Source organism: Eupeodes corollae, chromosome 1 (genome assembly GCF_945859685.1).
Source record: "Eupeodes corollae chromosome 1, idEupCoro1.1, whole genome shotgun sequence".
NCBI lineage: Eukaryota > Metazoa > Arthropoda > Insecta > Diptera > Syrphidae > Eupeodes > Eupeodes corollae.
Genome location: NC_079147.1, coordinates 205867056 through 205888427, shown reverse-complemented (window position 1 = coordinate 205888427; position 21372 = coordinate 205867056). Strand labels below are relative to the sequence as shown.

Sequence of the window (21372 nt, the reverse complement as noted above, 5' to 3'; positions counted from 1 at the left end):
CATAGACCAAGAAGGCCAGAAAAATATTTTACAATTAACTTAATTTTTATATAAATACGATTTATTTCTTTTATATTTAAGACCATTGTCAATGTTTGGTTTACTTTCATAGGAATTAACATTGATTTTTTAAAAGCCAACATTTATCACGCAATTTTCCAATATTTGTTTATTGAAGTCAAAATCCGTTCGTAATGCGAAATTGTATCAGATTTTCTACTACGAACGGATTTCATGATACAGTTTTTCGGGATTCGTAAAAATGTCCGATTACGATGGAATTCATGATAGGGCTGAATAGCTTACAATTTGTAAGTAGTTAACTTTTAATTTCTTTTAACTATATTCCTAACATTAATAGCTAAATTTCAAAATAATAAACTTATCTCATATAAAAACAGAGGTTTCTAACTACACTTGTTTTATTAGAATATAAAGCTAAACTAGAATTTAGAATATTTCCATATTTATCAAAATATGTCAAAAACCATGTCCTCCCCATAAAAATCCTATCGTATAATTTATACCTATATACCTATACTAATAAATTGTATGTAAATAAATAGGTCATTCATGGTTCGGCTCTATATTGCATACATTTTCTATCATAAACATTCTGTAATTGATTTTCAAAAATATACACAAATAAATGCAAATAAATATACCATCACTCCGTTTTCCTCTTTTCTGACTTTTAATATTCATGTCAAATATGTAAAATAAACACACAAATGCCATAAATTCTACTGCTGTTTTAAAATCCAAAATAAAATATTTAAAAAATAAAATAAAATATGTTCAGTATAATATTGACACATCTGTCTCTTGCAGATACTACATTTTCTGAATTATTATTATATTCAACAATATAAGTTATTTTCTCCTTTTCCATGCCATGACAAAATTTTCAATCCACACTCAAAACTTTTCCATTTATTACGCAAATTTCACATATATCTATCTATCTTCCTTCCTATTTATCTACCTATATTTATCTACCAGTATGTTTATGCATACATTTTCCAAATACAAAACAGTAATAAATAAAAATAAAACTAAAACTAAATATCTACCAAAAAAGACTCTTCTGGCATCAGGACGGAGGAGGGCGGAGATCTCTCAATATTTTAACCAGGTCCTATAGACAGACTTAATATTATTTTTCAATTTTAAAGTTATATCATCACCAACACACACTTCAAAGACACTCACACATAAAGTTTTTATTTTATTTTGATTTTGTTGATGGGGTAATATCATCACATTCGCATTCAAATCGAAAGTATACGGATGAGTGGAAACTATTAAAATGCAAATTAAATTCAACTTTTATTTTGCATTTTTCATTGTTTTTTTTTTAATTTTTATTTTCACTTATCTACATAAATTTATAATTTATTTAGTTTTTGGTTTCATTCCTTTTTCCATTCATTTCTTTGAGAATTATAATATTAACGTATACACAATTAGACCGATTTTATATTCTATTGATGCGTTATTTTAAGCAATGCTTAAACTGCTATTTTTGTGTGCTTTTTTTTTTGTACAATTTGTAGAGCAGTACCAAATGAAAACAAATTAAGTGCTTACAATAACTACGTAAAAAATAATATATATTTACATATGTAACACTAGCGTATCCGTGCAGGAACTCGCGCAGCAAAATTTTGTTTCAAAGCTTAAAATAAAAAAAAGAGGCTGGGATGCAACCCACACTGATAACTTCCTTTTCCGTCTGTCGATTTGTCTTGCTTAAAAGTTTGTAGGTTTAAGTGTTTTATTAAAAAAGTTGTCAGTTGAATTATTCTTAAATTTTAATAATTACAAACATTATTTTGAATATCATGAAATAGTTTGCTTTCAAGACCTATTTTTGCTAACGAGATTTTTAATAGTAGATTTTTATCTATTTACTAACATTCGTTGAAAGATTTTGTTTCTTAAATAAAAAATTACAAATTGAACGAATGAAATTAATTTGAAGTGAATATCTTCTGGTGTTCACAAAACCAACATCAGTTATTTCCAAATTTGCGCACAATTTCTAGTGACCTTGAAACTTCGAGAAATGTCAAACATTTCACATTACAATAACTTTTTTTGGGAATAAGGACCATTATATTTGAAGATCTTCACACTCAAATAATCACCTAGTGAACTATTTTTGATACTTCTTTGAATTGTAGGTAATACACACATTTAAAGACAGTGAAAGACACCGCTCCCTCAGGTTTAGAGAACTTTAAGGAATTTTTCAAAATTAAAGGACTTTGTAATGCAAATTTCTTCCATATTAAAAAATGAGTATTTCTGTTTTTAACATTAGAAATTTTTGATATGCCATATAAACGAAACCTGTAAGTTTTAACTGTGAACAAACCTATTTGTCTGTGAGACCGGGTTCCAATCGGATAACTTTTTCCCCCACCGTTAGTTTTAATTGAAATTTTAAGTAGCTGCCGCATTTCAAATCCCCTTTTCAATTATCATAACTTAATCCTTCCTTTAGTACACGTTTCGAAATGTTGGTAAAAACCTGGCCTGTGAGACCGGTGGTTCACCAACGATGCAATTCAAATTGATGTCACAGTAAGCGGGTTAAGTATGGATGGATAAGCTTTCAGAAATTGAATAAAGACAAGAACTTTCGAATTGCTTTGTACCTTGGAAATTTAACAGATGTCCAAAGTTATTTGATAACTATTTAAAAACCAGTTATTATGTTGGAGACATTTAGAAAGGGCGTAATTCTGCCATTCTATCAAGTAAAGATGAACGAAAATTCATTATAAAAGCCTCCAATTCTACACACTTTCTAAATAAGATCATGCTTATGCTTTAAATAATTTAGGAGTAAGCCGTATGACTATTAGTCGAGTTATCTAAAATGTCACCTGAAGCAGCAAAAATATTTTTCTGATAAATAATAAAAGTAAGCTCAATTTTACGAGGTATCATATGGCGCATATCAATCGATAGGATAAGAGTGATCTTCTCAGATGAAAAGAAGTTTGACCTGTACTGGATAGACTCAGATTGGCATCAGAGCGGGGAGGGAGACGGAGTTGTGGTATGGAGTGCGTGCCATATCATTTTATGGCATAATTGTTTTAGTTTTTCTAAACTGTAAAATGAAAGTAGCCTACTGCAAAACTATTTTGGGGACAACCTTACCCCAGATCCTGGACTTTTGAATTAGTTTTTAGGAGGACAACACACTGATTCATAAAGCTGTTTTAGTAGTAACGTGTCTGAAAAGTCAAAATATGCAGCGGTTAAAGTGGACACTTTCATACCCTCCCAATTTCAATATAATGAAGGTGGGATGAAGTGACAGAAGTAAAGAAGAGCTAATTGAAGGTACAAAATGGGCCTGTGCTACTATTTACTTAGATGTATTAAGCCCTTAAGGGTCGCATTTTTGGGGTAATGTAAAATAATTATAATATAATTAAGTTGTAACTTCCAATAGTCTCAGAATTTCTTGCCATTTATAAACTTAACAAAACCGTTTTTAATTTTTGGTTAAAAATCAATCATTTGTAAGCAAAAACTTTTAGTTTTTGCCATTTTCACTTTTCAGTCTTTAAAAGCCAATAATTTGCCTCTATTGTACACATTTGGCCTCCCAAAAAATTATCCTATATTGTTCAATAGCTTATTATCTAATTATACATAAATCTGACATAATTTTTTCATATACTCATAAACTTTCGTTTTCTAATAAGAATTATCCCCTTTGGGAAGTTATAATGCTAATTCAATTAATTTCATAAATCTGGTAAACCTTTATATACGTTGACGAAACATTCAAAACTGATTTCATTCAACCCCAAACCCAAATAGAAATAGAAAAGATAAATTTAATTAATCTTCAATTACCAGTGTTATGTTTTTCTTGGGCTGAGTTTTTGTTTTCGGTATAAGGTGCCCTTGAAGTATGTTCATGGATTATCCACAAATAAAACATTCCAAATGGGTCATCCCCTAGTTTAACTCATCCTAAGACCACTCATAACGTAAGAAAGAAACTTATCCCAAAAATATGAAATTCAGAAAACTTATCGACAAATGCAAAACTATTTATTTTAATATATTATTTTATCGGTATTTCATATTTCTATTATTCTTAAATGTAAAGGTTTAAAATAAATAAAAATACTAGTGTCCGACCGAAGCTTCGGAATTTCGCCTGACACCTTTTGCGCATCGTTTGTGTTATGTTTTGTTAAATCGTTGTTTCGATAAGGTTTCTGTTGTTTATTTTCTTTTTTCTTTACAAATTATTTATTTTTATTTATTTGTCTTATATTTTTTTGGCAATAAATTTTAATAAAAATTAAATTTGTATCCAATTGGACATTAGAATTCTTGACTTTTTCAACCTTAGGCTTCGGCTTTGGCAGAAGATTTTCTATCAGGATAATAATTCGGCTTCGGGTTCTGCTAAAAATCGACCTTATTCTACAGACATCCTATTTTTAATTTCTTTTTACATCCTGTTTGTTTAAATTGGTGTGAGGCAGAAAAGGAAGACTTACTAATGAAATAACATGTGTGACTTAAGGGAAATAATGTCACATTTAATACCAAACAGTCGATCGGAAACTGTAATATCAATGAAAAGAATATTTTATATTTTTATTATTACCTTTAGCCGAATTTTGATATTTCTAGTCGTTTCTAGTTGCTTTATATCTAATGGATGGATTTTTATTGATCTTGCGTTCGGAATGCCTTCTTTAGCCAAATATATTTCTAGAATGACCAGACATATAGGTTCTATATTTTTATATTTTTCAATGCAAACAAAAAACTTTCAAAAAATGTATTAAGTGTTTTTGTACAATAATTTAATACAAAGGCTAAAATTTTGTTTCAGGAGTAATAAATGTTTCGACTTGATAAATTACATTACATTACAAATTTATGCAGAATTTATATAAATCATATATTAATTAACAGAGTTTTATTTTCAACATGAATACAATTATTGAGAAGTTTATAAAAAAACATTAACTGTTGAGACATTTTCATACTTCGAAAAAGTTCGAGTTATTATTGGATCACTTTTAAATTATTAATAACTATGCTATTTTTAAATCGGTTTAATTTAATAGAATTGTAACAATTAACAATGTTATTTAACATCTAAGAATATAATTAAATTATACGTTTTGAATAAACAATCGGTAATATGCACAAAAATGTTCACTAAATTTCGGGAAAGCTGTCCATCGACAGCTATTCTTTGGAAAGCTGAGAAATAATTAAAACAATGTGTGTTTAAAGTTAAATAAGGTAAGAAACTTTTAATTGTTGTGCTTTCAAAGAAGTCTCAAAGCTGTATGGAATGAAAAAATATGGTTGTGCAGTTTTTAGAAAAGAACGTTTGAACTCACCAAAGAATTTTGCATCCAAAGCAATTGCTAATACAAAGTGGAACAATATTGCTTTAGAGCCCAATCAAAAAGTGGCAATGAGTATGGACTGCTCGAAGGAAAAAGTAAAATGGAAATAACATTTACTTGAAGTAGCCCTAATAGGTTTTTTCATTTCAGCAATTTAGCTATTTTATTTCAGTAATTTTGCCATTTCCACAAAAATATTGTACGTTTCTGGGAGCATACAATTCTATCAAATGACCTCACTTCAATTTGTAAATTCTATCAATTGATCTTCACAAATCTTCATAGATAGTTAATTTTGAAAAAACAATTAAATTGAAAGATTTTCGTACAAAATATACAACCAAAAATTTTCAAAAATTGGTTTACTAAGAAAAAATAAATGTACTGACCTTAAATCCGTTTCTGTTCCTTTTCAATCTTTAACCTTTAAGTGACTGTAGTTTAACTTTAAAACTTTGTAAATTCTGTATTTTGCAAATTTAAATAGGAAAAGCCGCACTACAAATTTTTAATACTTTAAAGAAAAAACCTGACATTAGCTGTGGAAACAATAAACTAAATTAAACACTTTGACAATTACTTTTTAAGCATAAAACATGACCTTTTATTACGTTTTTTTCTTTCGAATTTCACTTGAACTTATTTAGATTCTCTGTTTTTCTGTTGATTACATCCATTTAAGGTAAATCTTTAATTTAGCGAAATTATTTTGCATAACTTTTGAAATATGTAATATTTCAACACTTAGAATTTTGCTTTGTAACTTTGCCTGAGGAGTACTTAACAGAGTGCGCTTTTACGGTGATGTGTTGAAAATTTTCAGGGATTAAAAGACTTTTAAGATCTAGCTATACTATCCAAAAAAATAAGAAGCTAATATTAGTAGCTACACTAGTAGCGTACTAAAATTCCTTTTTGATTATGCTATATTTTTAAATCTCAAAGTCCTCCGTACACACTTAATAACTTTAATTGTATACCACAATATTCAAGTTATTTAAATCGGAAACTTTTTGTATTTTAATGTGAATCCTTAATTAGTCTTAAAAGTACCTTTGTTGCAAGTAAAAACCAAAACCACTTTTCACCACTTTTCATAGCAATTTTCTATCATCATTGTGTATTTTATTATTCTTCTTTATTTTTATTTTACTCCTATTTAAAAAAATATATATTTTTATATCGACTTTTTCAAGCTTAATTGCATTAAAAATTAAAAAAAAAAGTTAGAGTGCGGTGGTGATAACGACTTCGACAGGACATAGAAAGGATTCACCGCTTATAAATTGCAAAAGATTAACTTTCAGCCAATAACTGATTGCCATGGAATTGGCTTTGGCTTTAAACTCTCTAGGTATGTACCTAAACTACATATATTTCGATGGGGAGGAGTAAACGGTGGTTTTGGTTTGTAAGAATACATATATATAAAATATAGAAGTTCTGAAATTTCCTGGTCGCTTGGTCGCTAATGGGATAAAGAGAGTTTAGAAAATTAATTGAAGTTTATGGGAGAAATGAAAGCCAATGTTCGTTGGCGAATAAGACAGAAAGGCTGCATATAGATATAGCGAAAGGGAGAAAGCGGGAAATATAGTTTTGTGGTATTAAAGATGCAGTTTTATTCAATTAAGGAGATTTAGATGTACAAACTTATATCTCTATGTATATTCATGAACCTTAACCGAACCTTTACATTAATTTTCTTTTTACCATGAGAAATATGGAAACTATTTAAATGGAAATTTCAATTTTATTAATTGAGTTAGTTCAATTAATTTCAAATTGAGGTGTCACACGGTTGAATTGCTTGCAGCTTTCAATATGTTACACATTATGTGTACAGTTAATAAATTATATAATTGAACATTATGTTAGCGAGAGGCATTTAATGAAAGTAATATTGTGCGGTTTATTTTTGTTTTTGTGTATTGGTATACTATCGCTTAAAAAGGTTAATGAGAATAATATGATTAGATGATAATAATAGCTAATGAAAAGATTAATTAAATGAACTTTCTACATATATGGCAGCGAATCTTTTGTATTATTGAGATGTGGTTAATTAGAATTGGTTTTGTGGCTGTCATGTGGCAATGTTTGCGAACGTGAAACAAAGGCATACATTTTAATTATTTAAAGCGACTTCTTAAAAATAGTCAAAAAATGATGACATTATAAAGAAGAACCAAACAAAACAAAATAAATACACAATTATTATCCTAACAAGGACAATGGGATATCTGATAATCTCCATCATTCAAATGAATTACTCAATAATGCATTAAAAGGATACAAACAAAATTCAATGTCTGCAATTTGTATAGTCTTCTATAATCGCTAATTGGGTTTTTTAGTTATGTAAAGTTCAATTCAAAAAGTTAATCTTGTAGACTTTTTTCAATTACGTAACCTCATGGCTGAATCTATTGGTTATGATGGTATGAAATATTAACAAGCTTATGAGATAAGGAAAGTAATGAATTCATTTGAAATGATCAAAATGAATCCTTTAATTAGGCTCGATTTTTTATTTGGAAAAGCAGTTACAAAGAAGGATTGAATAATATTGAAGTTGTTTTTAAATACTTTGCAGAGTGATAAAATAGCATTTGTAATAAAAAAATGAATTTTAAAGTTAGGAAATATTTGGCAAAACAATTTGATATTTTTTGCAAATGTGATTGTTTTACTAATCATTATAGAATTACTCGACCATTTTTTCAACTTCTCTACCATCGTCTTGTCATGTTTGACTTGTTAAAAAAGCAGATTAGATTTAAGTAAGAAAATTGGATTATGTTGAAGTGCACAAATGGAACTTGCTTCTGTTACAGAAGAGTGTGTACAAATAAAATTAATTTAAAAATTTCCCAATAAAATAAGTTTGTCTAAAATAATAGCTTGATTCATTATTTTGTTTCGAAAATCGTTGATTAATATATCGAATTTAGAAAAATATTAAACAATTTTTTAAAAGCTAAAAATGAAAATGATACATTTTTGATCATCAAATATTAAAAGCTTGTGCAGAAAAAAAGACTGAAATCGGTTAATTAGTTCTTGAGAAAACTAAAAACTAAAATAACGGTTCTATGCTTCTAGAGTAATATAAAATAATACGCCATGTTAAGAAAATATATTACAGACAATTTCATCCGTTTTTGATAAAATTCAATTTTTAATTTTTTGACCAAAAAATTTATATTTGACTTTTCTTATTTTTGTTTTCAAAAAATGAAAAAAAAACACTTAACGTGAATAAGCTTAACTTAACTTCCAACTTTGAACTCAATGGACCAAATGGTTTGGGCTGTAGTGGCTAGGACAGACTAATAGACAGACGAACGAAATTGGGACCCACTGTCATGACTTCACTACCATCGTAAATTCGTGTTTGATTAAAATTTAATTTTTTTCGAAAGCAATACTTTCCATATCCATAGAGGACTACGTCGCAAGTAAGAAAATTGAAATCAATACCTCGATTGATTCTCGAGACATTCTAGGTGAAAATCGGTTTTTACCAATTTTGGGTAGTATTTTTTACAGAACTGTCAATAGGATTTTTCAAAAATTTTGCCAAATCTTGAAAACATTACTCTTTGATACTTACAATTATTTTTCAGGTAATATAAATTTTAATCGCAAGATATTGGAGATGAGAATTATTTTTCATTTATTTGAATGACAATGAATAATATAATGCAAAGTTGCTAGCGGCATTGGTTCGAGAGATGTATGGGTCAATAAAATGTTTCACTTGTCCATAAAAAACACCTTTTCAATTTTGTCATTATCCTGTAAAACTGAATGTATTTGAAGTCAATATCTTTGCCTGTTCTTATTATCATATTTATTTTAAGATTAATAGTCTTCACGTATAAGTTTTTTCCCTTCGCTGGTTTGGCAAACTGTGCCACGTCTCACGTCTTTGCTCCAAATTTTGTTGTTGATAAATTTGTAGCCGTATCCAAGGGTGCAATGAAATGTGTCAGATTTGTTCATTCTCTAGTGTTGCATAAAAAGCAACACACCTCCAAGTCATAACGATGCGGTATGAAATAGTTATCTTCTTGCTCGGAAAATCAAAGATATTGTGCCCGTTTTCAATTTTTTTTTTTGAAGTAATTGATTTCTTCCAGATCATACGGAAGATGAATTAAATATGTCTCTCTAAAGAGTGAGTTTCTGGCTTTGTCTACATAATCATTTCCCAGCGTAAAATCTAGTCTTTCAAGTAGATTGATTAAAAATGGTTTCCATTCTGCTGGGTTTTACAAAGTATGGTTGAAATGAAGCTCACACATTTAAGCTAATTTCATCCATTCTTCAAACCACAAAGTTCTATAGATTTTATTATCGAAAGAGACGAAAGAGCCATTGTGTTTGGCAGCCAAACTTGACCATCAAAGAAGTACCTCAGAAGTGTTTCAGCAGTTTCAAACTCACGCAAGTCCCAGGATTCTGCAGCTTGTAGCACATTGCTTTGGAAGTTGAAAGAAATACTTGATATTCAATCGGGCCGATTACAATTAGTTTCAATGGGAAAATAATATATAACCCAGATATTGTAACTTTATATCTTTATGAATGCTGCCAAAAACTACTCAAAGATTTACTAGTTATGAAGAATATTTTTCTTACATAAAATAAAACCGAACAAGAAAAAGTTTTGATTCAAATCAAATATCTACTTACTTAATTTGTTGTAAGTCTAAAATATCTTGATGGCTCCAAATTTTGCTTATATGATTTTAATATTCATTTAGAAACATTTTTGTTCACACTCAATGTGTTATAAGTAACCTTAACATCTTTAAAGTTTGAACACAAATAGGAAAATATTTAAAATATCAAAATGGGAAGAAAAAACAGATTTAAGAACACTTTCAAATAAAGCGGTGCGTACTTTTTTTAACTAATTTCTTACGATAAAATAGAAAAGGAGTTTCTATAGACATGTTATTAAAAAATTTAAATGTCCAGATCTATGTCCATATCGATATTTTCGAAGTGAAACTGCGTTTTTTATTTTTATAAAAATCACCAAATCTTCTTAGCAAAGAGATTTGGGAAAAGTATTTTCTTCTTATAACGAAAAAGTTTTTTTTTGAAATTAAACATTATCATTCTTTTTTAAACAAATATATTTGTTTTGGATGCTTAAAAAAATAAGATAAAAACAAAACAAAAAACACAATTTTCAACTCCATTTAACATAAATCCTACAACCGTTCTAAATAAATACATTTTTAACTTTTTTACTACCTACGTCAATTTCATTCTTAAACTTTTTCCAACTGATTTTCCACTTGATAGTTTTTACGACACGTCCTTAAAAAAGCAAACAAAAAAAGAAAAACATCATTAAAGGCAAAAGACATCAACTTGTAAGAGCACCCAACAAAAACAAAAACAAATTAATACATCTTTCATAGCATTTTGTAAAACTGACTATACTAAACTTAATTACTCACTACTTTTTCAGTGGATTTGGAAAATTTAATTTCAGTATTCAGTTGGCAAAAACCTATTAATTTTCAAAATAAAGCTTTAATTGGCAGCAGGTTCTTTATGAGTTGTCTCAAAATAAAAATAATGACTTTTAAGAAAAAAGGATAGTTGATGGCTTATTCTAGTCACAAGCCAAACAGGCTCTGGAATAAATAAATTCAATTAAAACTTTAAATTTTGAATTTGAATTGAAAATTGTCATCCTCAAACTGAAATATTGTACTTAAAAACACACAAATTATGAAAATTGTAATACATTTTATCAAAAATGAATCGTAAGACTAATGTAAAAGTTCCAATATATGCTTAAGACCTATTTTGAAAATACTTTAAAATGAGTTAAAAACCCAATATTTTCCTCTAAAAATATATTTGTTACAGAAATTAGCAAACTGTCCTTCTCAAAACAAAATTACAAACCAAAACAAAGTTCCCAATTTCGCAATGCAATTCTTTTTGAACTAATAAGAACTTTCTACCTTACCTTTTTCTGAAAATGTTGATAAGAACTCAACTAAATTTGTGGCAGAGAAATTTCTATCGCCGTGTGGGAGTAATTTTTGTCCCGATTAAGTTAATCAAAGGAATTTGTTGGTCGGGATTTTTGACTTTAATTCAAATAATTACAGACAGTTTAAGAAAGAGAACATATCTCCTACAACATCAATTTATTGAAGACGTATTCTATCGGCGGATTTCACCTCTGACACCAATGTAATTATTTTCTAACTTTTTTTTTCAGTTGGATAAGATGAACTGATTTTGACATTTTATCTTTGTATTTATTCATCTCTGATATAAAGTTGACCCATGTATTTCCATTTTAAGTGGAATTCAAAGTCCTCTCCTTCAAAACCTAAAAATTTAAATAAAAATCAATTTTATTCCACTCGTTTTAAATATCCTTAATCCCATACCGTCTGTTTAAAACTTTAATGAATAAGTATCTTTGAAGGACTTTATTTTTAGAGCTTTTTCACCATCAAGACCTGTGTCAAGCTCATAATTATAGATACTGACATCCTTAAGTAAGAAAGAAATATATGTAGGTAGGTACCTATATTATAAAATAACAACAAACCTACTCTGATAAAATTTAAATTCTAATTTCGTCACTTTCTCATTCTCTTCGTTTTTTATTTTTTCAGGTTCAACATTAAATGTCATTGAGAGCTCCTCATCTCTGTTGTTGTTGTCAAAATCAGATTCAGAAACAACAACTAAGCTAGATAAATCATCAGTGGCATTAGTAGGTTCGTCATTAATGCCAGGCGATGATGATGATGATTATGCAAAAGGAAAACTAATTTTAAGAACAAATAATAATAATAAAACAGGAGAAGTAATAGAGTTGAGTGATATCACAGCAGTATCAGCAGCTATCACTGGTAATACGACAATAGCAGCAAAGTATCAGCAGCAAGAGTCCTTTAAACAGGAGGAACAAGCAGAAGTGTCAGACAACGCACATTCCGTTATAACAAAAGATCCATCACCATCATCGCCATCATCATTATTATTATCGTCGTCGCCGAGTTTGCTGAACATTGAATTGACACAGGCAACAACTTCAACGACAAATACACCAACGCTTACGCCAACGCCAACGTCGACGACAACTACTTCGGCTATAATACAACGGACAACCACGACGAAGGCAGCAACAACAACAACAATAAAAACAAAAGCAACAACAGAGACAGCAATAAGAACGTGGAATAATTTAAATGATTACGGAAATAGCAAAAATAACAATGGCCGAAGAAGTAACAGCATTTATGAGCAACATCAGCAAACACCACAACCACCACCGTTGCCGCCACCCTCGGCACAACAACAAAACCGGCAACACTTACAGTTAGCATTATTCTCGGAAACGCAGTCGTCGCCATCGTCCTTGTCGTCGTCGTTGAGTCCTCAACATGAATCAAGGAATACAGCAACTGTCCTGCCTTTGCAATTAACGCAAGCTATTCAAAATACGGCGAGTGTAATCATTCGCGGTAATAGTTTGAATTGGGGGTATGTGGAGCTGGCTTCAAGTGATTCGCCTCCATACTCAATATCAACCCTCTCCCGGACAGAAATGCCAGCAATAACAGCAGCAACTCGACTGCCACTTCGAGCAGCAGTCTCCCAGCCATCATCGACATCATCAGCAGCGTCATTTGTGCTATCACTGTCACCGGGTTCGTCGTCGTTTTTGTCCTCATCTGAATTGCCATTAATGTCGTCCTCGTACTCGTCGTCGTCGCCACCAATGCCGTTGTCGCCAACGACTTCGACTTTGTCAGCGTCGATGTCGTCGTTGTCCACTACTTCAACTGCCAGGACAACAACATCTACAACGACACCAAAGTCGCCGTCTCTATCATCTTCGGACGGGTATCTAAATATAACCAGCCAAGCTGGCACCCATGCCTATCTACCGTGCAATGTAAGTATATAAAAACAGGGCTGGATTTAAAAAAAACAACATTCTTTTAATAATCTTATTTTGCAAGCCTTGGAAAAGGTAGTCTTTTACATTTCCAAAGAAATTTTAGGTGAAAAAATGTCGGTATCCTGGAGTTTTTCCAATATTATCGTCATTTATAAACGTCTACAAACTTATTGTGAAATGGAAATCAATGCAAGCTCCTAACAAATTCCCACAGCTTTTTATTAATTTTGAAAAAAGATAAAATAATACTTTTTTAAAGGTTTAAGTTACCTTAAAAATGTTAAAAACAACCAAAACCCGGTTTTTAAGGTTGATTTAAAGCAAAACATTCCAAATAACAAATTGTATGATGATTTTAGATTTTGGAAATTCTTATTGGTTATGAGTGTTTATTTGACTCTATAAGAAGTTTTGAGCAAACCTTGAAATAAATGCTTTGATAGTTTTAAAAATTAGTTTTGAAATAGATTTTTAAAGTTGGTTACGATTCCAAACTTCGAAATTAAACTATTAAAGTTTCAAAAATACCAGTTTTAAAAACTGTATTTATATTTTGTTTTTATATTTCGAAAACTTGGTATAACAGAATTATGTAGACGATAGATTCGTAACAATAACAAAAATTCCCTTAAACGTGTTTTGCCTTTGTTTGCTGAAAGTAATTGTAGCTCAAATGGTTAAGCGTTTCTTTCAGATTTTTGGTAAGGCGATTCAAATCTAACAACTTTATGAAAGTTTTTCAAAAATTATATAAAATACTGTTGATATTTCAACTAAATCTCAAAAAAGCCACTTCATGAAATTAGATATTATCAAAAAGCCTTATGTAATTATTTTCCAAATTGAAATAAAAATAATATCATAAAAACCTAAAGAAATAGAGGAACTTTCAAGTCAGATTTAATTTAAGGCCATCAAATCCCATTGGTAAAAAAAGTGAAATAAAACCTTGCCGACTAATGTTATGATTCTTTAATTGACTCTTTTTTTGAAAAATGTTGAGATTTACTGTTTTGTTTCAGTTAAGTTTTAGAGCTAATATTGAATTCGAACTTCGGTTTTTATCATATGACCATAACGTCGAGCGAATTGGCGATGACAGCCGTCCCATCGTCGTTTTCAAAGGAGTAAGGTCCAATCAAACCTCGGACCAATGAACGCACGACACAGTGACTTTTCGTGCATGTAATGGCCTATCTTCAATTACTTGAGGAGTCTCAGAAAACCAAATACGACAATTTTGTTTATTAGCAACCGAGTGAGAAATGTGCTTTGTAGCTGAAGAAAATTTGTTTCGAAAAATCTCTGCCTGTTTTTCAAGCACATATTCGACGTATAAACAACGTTGTGAATGGTCAGATGGCTTCAGTTGTTGTGTGAGCTGGACTTTGTATGGATATAGGTGTAAATCCAAATAAAAAAATACGGATATAGGTGTAAATCCAAATAAAAAAATACGTCATAATGTGTGAGACACTCCTTATTCCTGAGATCGAAGAGGAATCGACACATTCAGGTCTTCGATAACACTTTCACTTACAGCAGCGATCTTCCAGTAGCCTTACAATATCTTTAACCAATCCAATCTCTTGAAATTTCTTCACAATTTTGCCAATTGCTTGCGTAGTTGGACGATTATGTAAACCATAATCTCCTCTTAAGGCACGATATGTGGCAACGGTAGATTCACCATCTATTTTCACAAATGTCAGACTTTCAGTCTGTTTAACAACATGGTTTGACAGATGTCGAATGCCCACCCAATTTTGAAGTGTTTTTTTTTCGAATTTTAAAAAGTAAAATTTTAAAAACTAACGTGATGTAGAGATTTTGAAGTCGGAATAAAATTAGGGTCATCAAAACCCATTGCACAAGTGTCAGAAACAATACCTTGGCGATTTGAGACTTTTTATGAAATATGTTTTATATTACAAGAAATAAGGATTGTGTTTTTACACAGACCTGATTTTCAATATTTATGTTCTCACGAACTTTCATATGTTATTAACATAAATTGAAACATGTTTGTTAATAAAATGGGGTGCAACCTTATTTCCTCTCTACATATAAATTTTAATTCCAAAATTTCTCTTGCATATCACAAATTAGATTAAAAGTTTTCCTTGTGGAAAAAAGTATGTTCACATATGATAAATAGATTTCCCTAATTTGCTTCAAGGCCAAACATTAAAAGTTCCAGCCTTACATTTTGTTCCCTCTTCATTTTCACCTAACCTTGCCCAACTTGAAAATACTGTCAGTAGCAAATGAACAAGGTTCCCTAGATTCAATTTAACGTAGATATGAATATACTTTATATTATGTCTCTGATTTAGCCAGAAATGTTGAATTTAAATTCTATGTCCTTTCTATAGGTCCATATAACATACATAGTCACAAATATATGTATAAAGTCTTTTGTCTGAACGAAGTTACTATACACTAACAATAAGATAGATACATTTTATTTATGCACATTTAGGTAATGGCAATGTCCGATTCATTTCTTTTTTGTTTTGGGTTTTAGTGGATGGATGGGAAAGACAATTGCTTTTTATTTGGCTTTGTGAACGCAAGTTTTGTTTCATTTTGTTTTTCATCTGTCAAACAAATATTTTTTCATCCAACGACGACGATATGATATCGAGGTGAGAGAAGATCTCATACAATTAAGGTTTTATTTATGTTGTTTAGGTTGAAAGTGTAAGGATGAATTCCAATACGTATGTAGGTAGTTTAGGGAAATTTTATGTAAATTTTGTGGATCTTAATGATGTGAATTTTCCGTTTGTTACTTTTGTAAGTTGTTGACTTTTGATTGATTAGAATATTTTTCATTGGCATACACGAAATCTAAAAAAAAATTTGGAAGTAATGATTTAAGTTTGGAGAACATTATTTTTGTCAATGGATATATATTTTATTTTAACGATATAATTTGGGTATTAAAAATAACTTAAAAGACATAAATTACCAATAACTTTGATCATTTTAAAGCAATAAAATAGTTTTTATGTATCTTATAAGTTTTAAGATTCTGCATGGAATTATTTAAATTTATTTTTTTATTGAATAGAATTTCTTTGACACAATAATTATCTGTTCAATTTTTATTGGGGGATTTATAGTTAAAGGGATATTCCCCTCACTACTGTTTTCGCCTGTGAATTGGTTTAATAGACAATACTATAGCTTCTAATACTGCACCATGATTTTATTTTGATATTTTATGTTCATTTTTTCGCTTTGACAGCTGAATTTTGAAATAAGTGTCACGAATATTAAATAAATCGAATATTTCTGTTTGGTATTAAATAAGATATTAAGCTTTCAGAATTACATTTCTAAAGTCCTGTAAAATATAGACACAGAGACAGTTGCTAGGAGTAAAAAAAAGTTGCGATCTCTTATGCAAATAAAAATTTGTTTTTGCTTGTTGATTGTTTGGGGATGAACAGTTCCTTAGATAAGACTGTGATTTTGGTGGAAATTAAAATAGTAACACATTTAACCCTATAACTATAGTATCAAAAATATAAAGTGGAGAAATTTCTCGTGGATGGACGAAACAAAGTTAAATTTGTTCGGAAGTGATGGTAGACAAACCGTTTGAAAGCTTCCTTTGGGGTTAATTTTCTTAGTATGGCACTGGAATTGGACCAATACATTTGATTGAGGGTAAAATGAACATGCCTATCAAATGTTGTCTACAGCAATACAACGACCCTAGGCATAAGTATTTTAAAGACTAAAAAATCAGCTTATTGGAGTGGCCATCCCAATCTCCTCTCTTAAATATCATAGAACACTTTGCGGGAGATTTAAAATGCGCGGTGTGCGGTTTGGAAACATTTAACAAAAAATAGAGCCGAACTGTAGTGGTACAATATTTCAATTGACTGAATGTCCAACAGATGTCACACTGTAATTAAAGCTAAGGGCCAGGTTACCATATGTTAAAATAATTTTAAAATCCAGATCAGTTTTGCATTTAATTTAATTTTTTTAAATCTATTTTAATGTCCACGAAATTTTTTCCTTTTTTACTTTTATGAATTTAAAATATTTCAAGTAATAATTTTGCTATAAGTAATGAATAATTTTAGTTTGAAAGAAAGAAAATATAAAAATGAAGACTAAACATAAAAGAAAAATCTTTTAAGGTCAGTAAAAAAATGAATTTTCAAAGCTCTGTTAAGTGTTTCTATTTGAATGTCCATATCTGCATCTATTATGAAACCAAAAGGAAAATAGTTGGGCTATAGTATGATATTCCTTGTAAAACAAATTTCCAAATACATATCTTTTTATTATACAGAATCAATAAAAGTTGTATAAATATATTTTAAAATTAGTTTAACTCTAACTGATTCAAATTCCTTTTTTTGCAAAATGGTTTAACTGAAAGTTTTTCATCTCAAAACAGTTTATCTATATGCTTGGATTACGTTAATTTAAAAAAGGATCGGCACGGTTAAACCGCAAATATTACCTAAGAGCTGAAAAACGCCATCGAAAAACAGTTTTCTAAAAACATCTGTATTAGAAAATTGAAGAAATTTGGATATACATGAATTTTACATTTTATTAAGTAATTTTTGGTACCGTTGTACATTTATTTCGTGTTTTGAACAGGCCAAAGAAGCGCAACTTTTCATTTTTTTTTTTTTTTCGAAAAAAAAGAAGTTAAGTCTAAAGCAAATAAAATGGGTCCGTGACTTTCAGATCTGGACGTAGAGGCAGTCTAGCGATATGTCTCGGTTCGAGCTTTATGTTGGAGCCTCACGATCAAGAGTCTTAAGAACAAAAAATCAAGCATTTTACCAAAAAATTCGACTTATAATTTATAGTCCAGAAAGTTTGTCTACCCAATTAATGAGCAACGTTTTCTTTGTCGAGAGAAAGGATATCAAGACATTTTAAAGTAAAATCTTATGCCTTCCATTCCAAAGCTAAAAATAGAAGACGAATTTTCTTCTTTTTAACAAGATAGCGTATCATTTCAAAATGCCAAGGGAAATATGGGCTGGCTTTGAGAACATAACATTGCAGTTCTTACGTACCCCGTACCCGTAAAGGGCCAAAGTCCATCTCTCAATTTGACTTTGTAAGGGAACTGGAAAAAAAGAGTTGATGATAAATTTACCTAAGAACTTAAGAGTAACTCTCTATAGACAAAGTTTGGAATGACATAACCCCTGAGTTTTGCTATAACCTCGTGGAAAAATTGCGGCCGTTATTAAAAAGAAAGGTGAAGTCACTGTCACTGAATGGTGAAGATAAGTTATTTGCATTGGACAAACTTTTTGTGTCGTTAAAAGCTTAGTCTTACTATTTTGAGTTACATGCCATGCGACATTTCTTATTGTTAATAAATGATGAAGTGTTACTAAAGTTTGAACACCAAATGAAAGCTTATTTTTAACTGAATATATGTTATTAATATTTACAAAATCCGATCAGGACATTTCAAGATTACAAAGTTTCAAAAGAAATTTGGATCGTGCTGATTGGTCTCATTGGATTTGGAATAAAAAAAACTTTGAAAATCCAATTTCGTATTTAAATTAACAAAGTTATTATTTATATTAATACGTTTTTATGCGTATTTATAAAAAACAAAAAATTGTATGATTAATCATTTTGCACTAATATCATTGTAATGTAGTACATTCGAATGTTATAACTAAAATGGCAACACAAAATGATTTTCTTGATTTTTACTATTTCAAATTCAAGCTTAAAAAGCTCGAAATCTCCCAAACTGATTTTAAAAATATTGAATGTATATTCAACCAAGCATAAGCTCTTAATACCAACGTCATTCTATACGCACTGGGCCAAAAAATGTTCGTTGTTCTTTAATTTGTGAACGCTACATTTCACTAATCATCAAATTCTCATTGTTATTAGTAAAATAAACATTTTCATCATTTAGTACGCAAAAAAGTGGGGAAGGTCTGCAAATTCTACACATTTCCTACCAAAATTCGGACCAAGTAACCGCAACTTTAAAAGTGTTTAGACAGGTAATAACAAGTTTAGTGCAAAACTTGTTTAGATATTTGTTGTGTGATTTTGCCATGTCAAGGAGACATTAGGTTGGTTGAATTGTCAAAAATATCTCTATTTCCAAGGCGGCCTTAATCGATCTAAACAGCTTAATTTCACTGCGTTCTCAAGAGTTTGGCATAGATCAGACCACATTTAGTGAATTTAGCTTAAGTATCTTGTTTAACGCGCATATACGAGATGAAGCAAACTCAAGAATTAAAACCAATGTAATGTTTGAAACGAAGTACGTTCTCCAATTGGACAAGTTGTCGAGTCCTTATTGGAAAACCCGTTACCCTTAAAATCGATATTTCCAACTAAAACGAGTGCCATACAATTTAATAAGTTTTTCTAGTATAAGAAGATTTTAATGGTCCAGTTTTTGTTATCTTTGTTTAATTTCCTATCAACACAGTTTTATGGCTTTTTCAGAAAAAAAACCTACCGGAAAAACCCATAAATATCTTAAATCCCTTAAAAAAAACGTATACCTATCTTAAGCCAACCATTACTTAACTGATGACATACTACACGTTGCTTGCACATGTGTGTTAACTTTTATCATCATAAAAACCATAAAAATCACAACCAGCTGGTCAAATTACCATCATTATTGGCCATGGCTATTACTATGACTATGGCTATGACTGTAGGATGGTGTGTTGGGGTATTATTATATTTAATGCTCTGAAACGCCAAAGCTTAAAGATCTCTGTCCATTTTTTTTTTGTTTGTATTAAAACCCATTAAATCCTATTAGTCTATTTCTCCATTATTTTTATACATCATTTTGTTGTTGGTGTTGGTGGTGCTGCTTTTTCTAAAGTATTATATGGGAGTGCGTTTTGAAGCAATCTGTTCCCCCACACATTCAATTTTCTCACACTATGACTGCCCAGCGACAGATGTGAAAAATTCCTTAACTGCATTTTCCAAGTCAGATTATCCTTCCTCGTTTGGTGGCATTGGAAGCTATCATACTTGGCTGGAGCGTTCGTTTTGTTCAAACGCTGTGAATAAGAAATTTTCTTATGTTTTATATTTTTTTTTATTTTTTTTTTTGCCATTTGAGAGTCGGTAAGCGTGCTTTTCATTTTATTTTCTCATCAATGTATAATCCCATATCCACCAACCCTCCAAACACAAGCGACAACATCCCACGACAACAAAGACGACGAGACGCTACGACCTACGGGTTCATGTCATTTGAAGATGATGATGATGATGATGGTAATGGGAAAAATGGGAGATGGAGTAATAATGAGGAAGTCAATACGCTAGGACTTCGCTTTAAGAACATGCCATGTCCCTGAATCGACTTCTTGGACTTTGACTGTGAAGGATCTAAGGGTTCGATATTATTTCCGTTTTTTTCTTGCTTCTTCTATCGTCTCCGACGACGATGGTCTTTCCACTTAATGTTCAGCTAAGCCAACAGATGTGTTGATTTTTTAAAGGTTTTCTTGCAGGCATTATTTCCCATTCCTTCAAGTCATCCAATTTGTTTTTTTTTTTTTTTATCGTGAACCTTCAATAAGGAAACCATTTTTAGAGAACACAGAAGGTTCCTTGGGGATCCTTCAATTCAACAATTTGATTTTTATTAAATTTATAGCCCTCTCTACACGGATCACGCTAACGATACTTATATATGTTTTTAAAATTGAAATTTCGCGATTCACAGTGGATTGTTTTGAAGAAAAAGTTGAACCATAATAAATAAATAATTAAAGTTGTGGAATTTTCTTTTGAATTTCCTATACTTTATGATAACCCTTTTTTATTTGTCGTAGTCTTATTGTGTTTTTTTTTTTTTAAACAACAATTCAAAATGATCTACTGTGCTAGCAATTTTTAAATATACCCTACAGACATATTTTAATATCCTTGCATCCTGACAAATTTAATTTGGGCCTAGAAGGTATGTATATATAAAAAAACCAATCA

The 21372-nt window shown here is 30.3% G+C and overlaps 1 protein-coding gene across 1 annotated transcript in view; it reads left to right on the top strand.

The window, feature by feature from the left end:
- Positions 1-21372, top strand: part of LOC129948278 (mucin-2-like) — a 45835-nt gene that overhangs the window by 7160 nt on the left and 17303 nt on the right. The window contains exon 2 of the mRNA XM_056059220.1: positions 12077-13365. Coding sequence (XP_055915195.1) covers positions 12077-13365 — 1289 coding nt within the window. The remainder of the gene's footprint in view (positions 1-12076; positions 13366-21372) is intronic.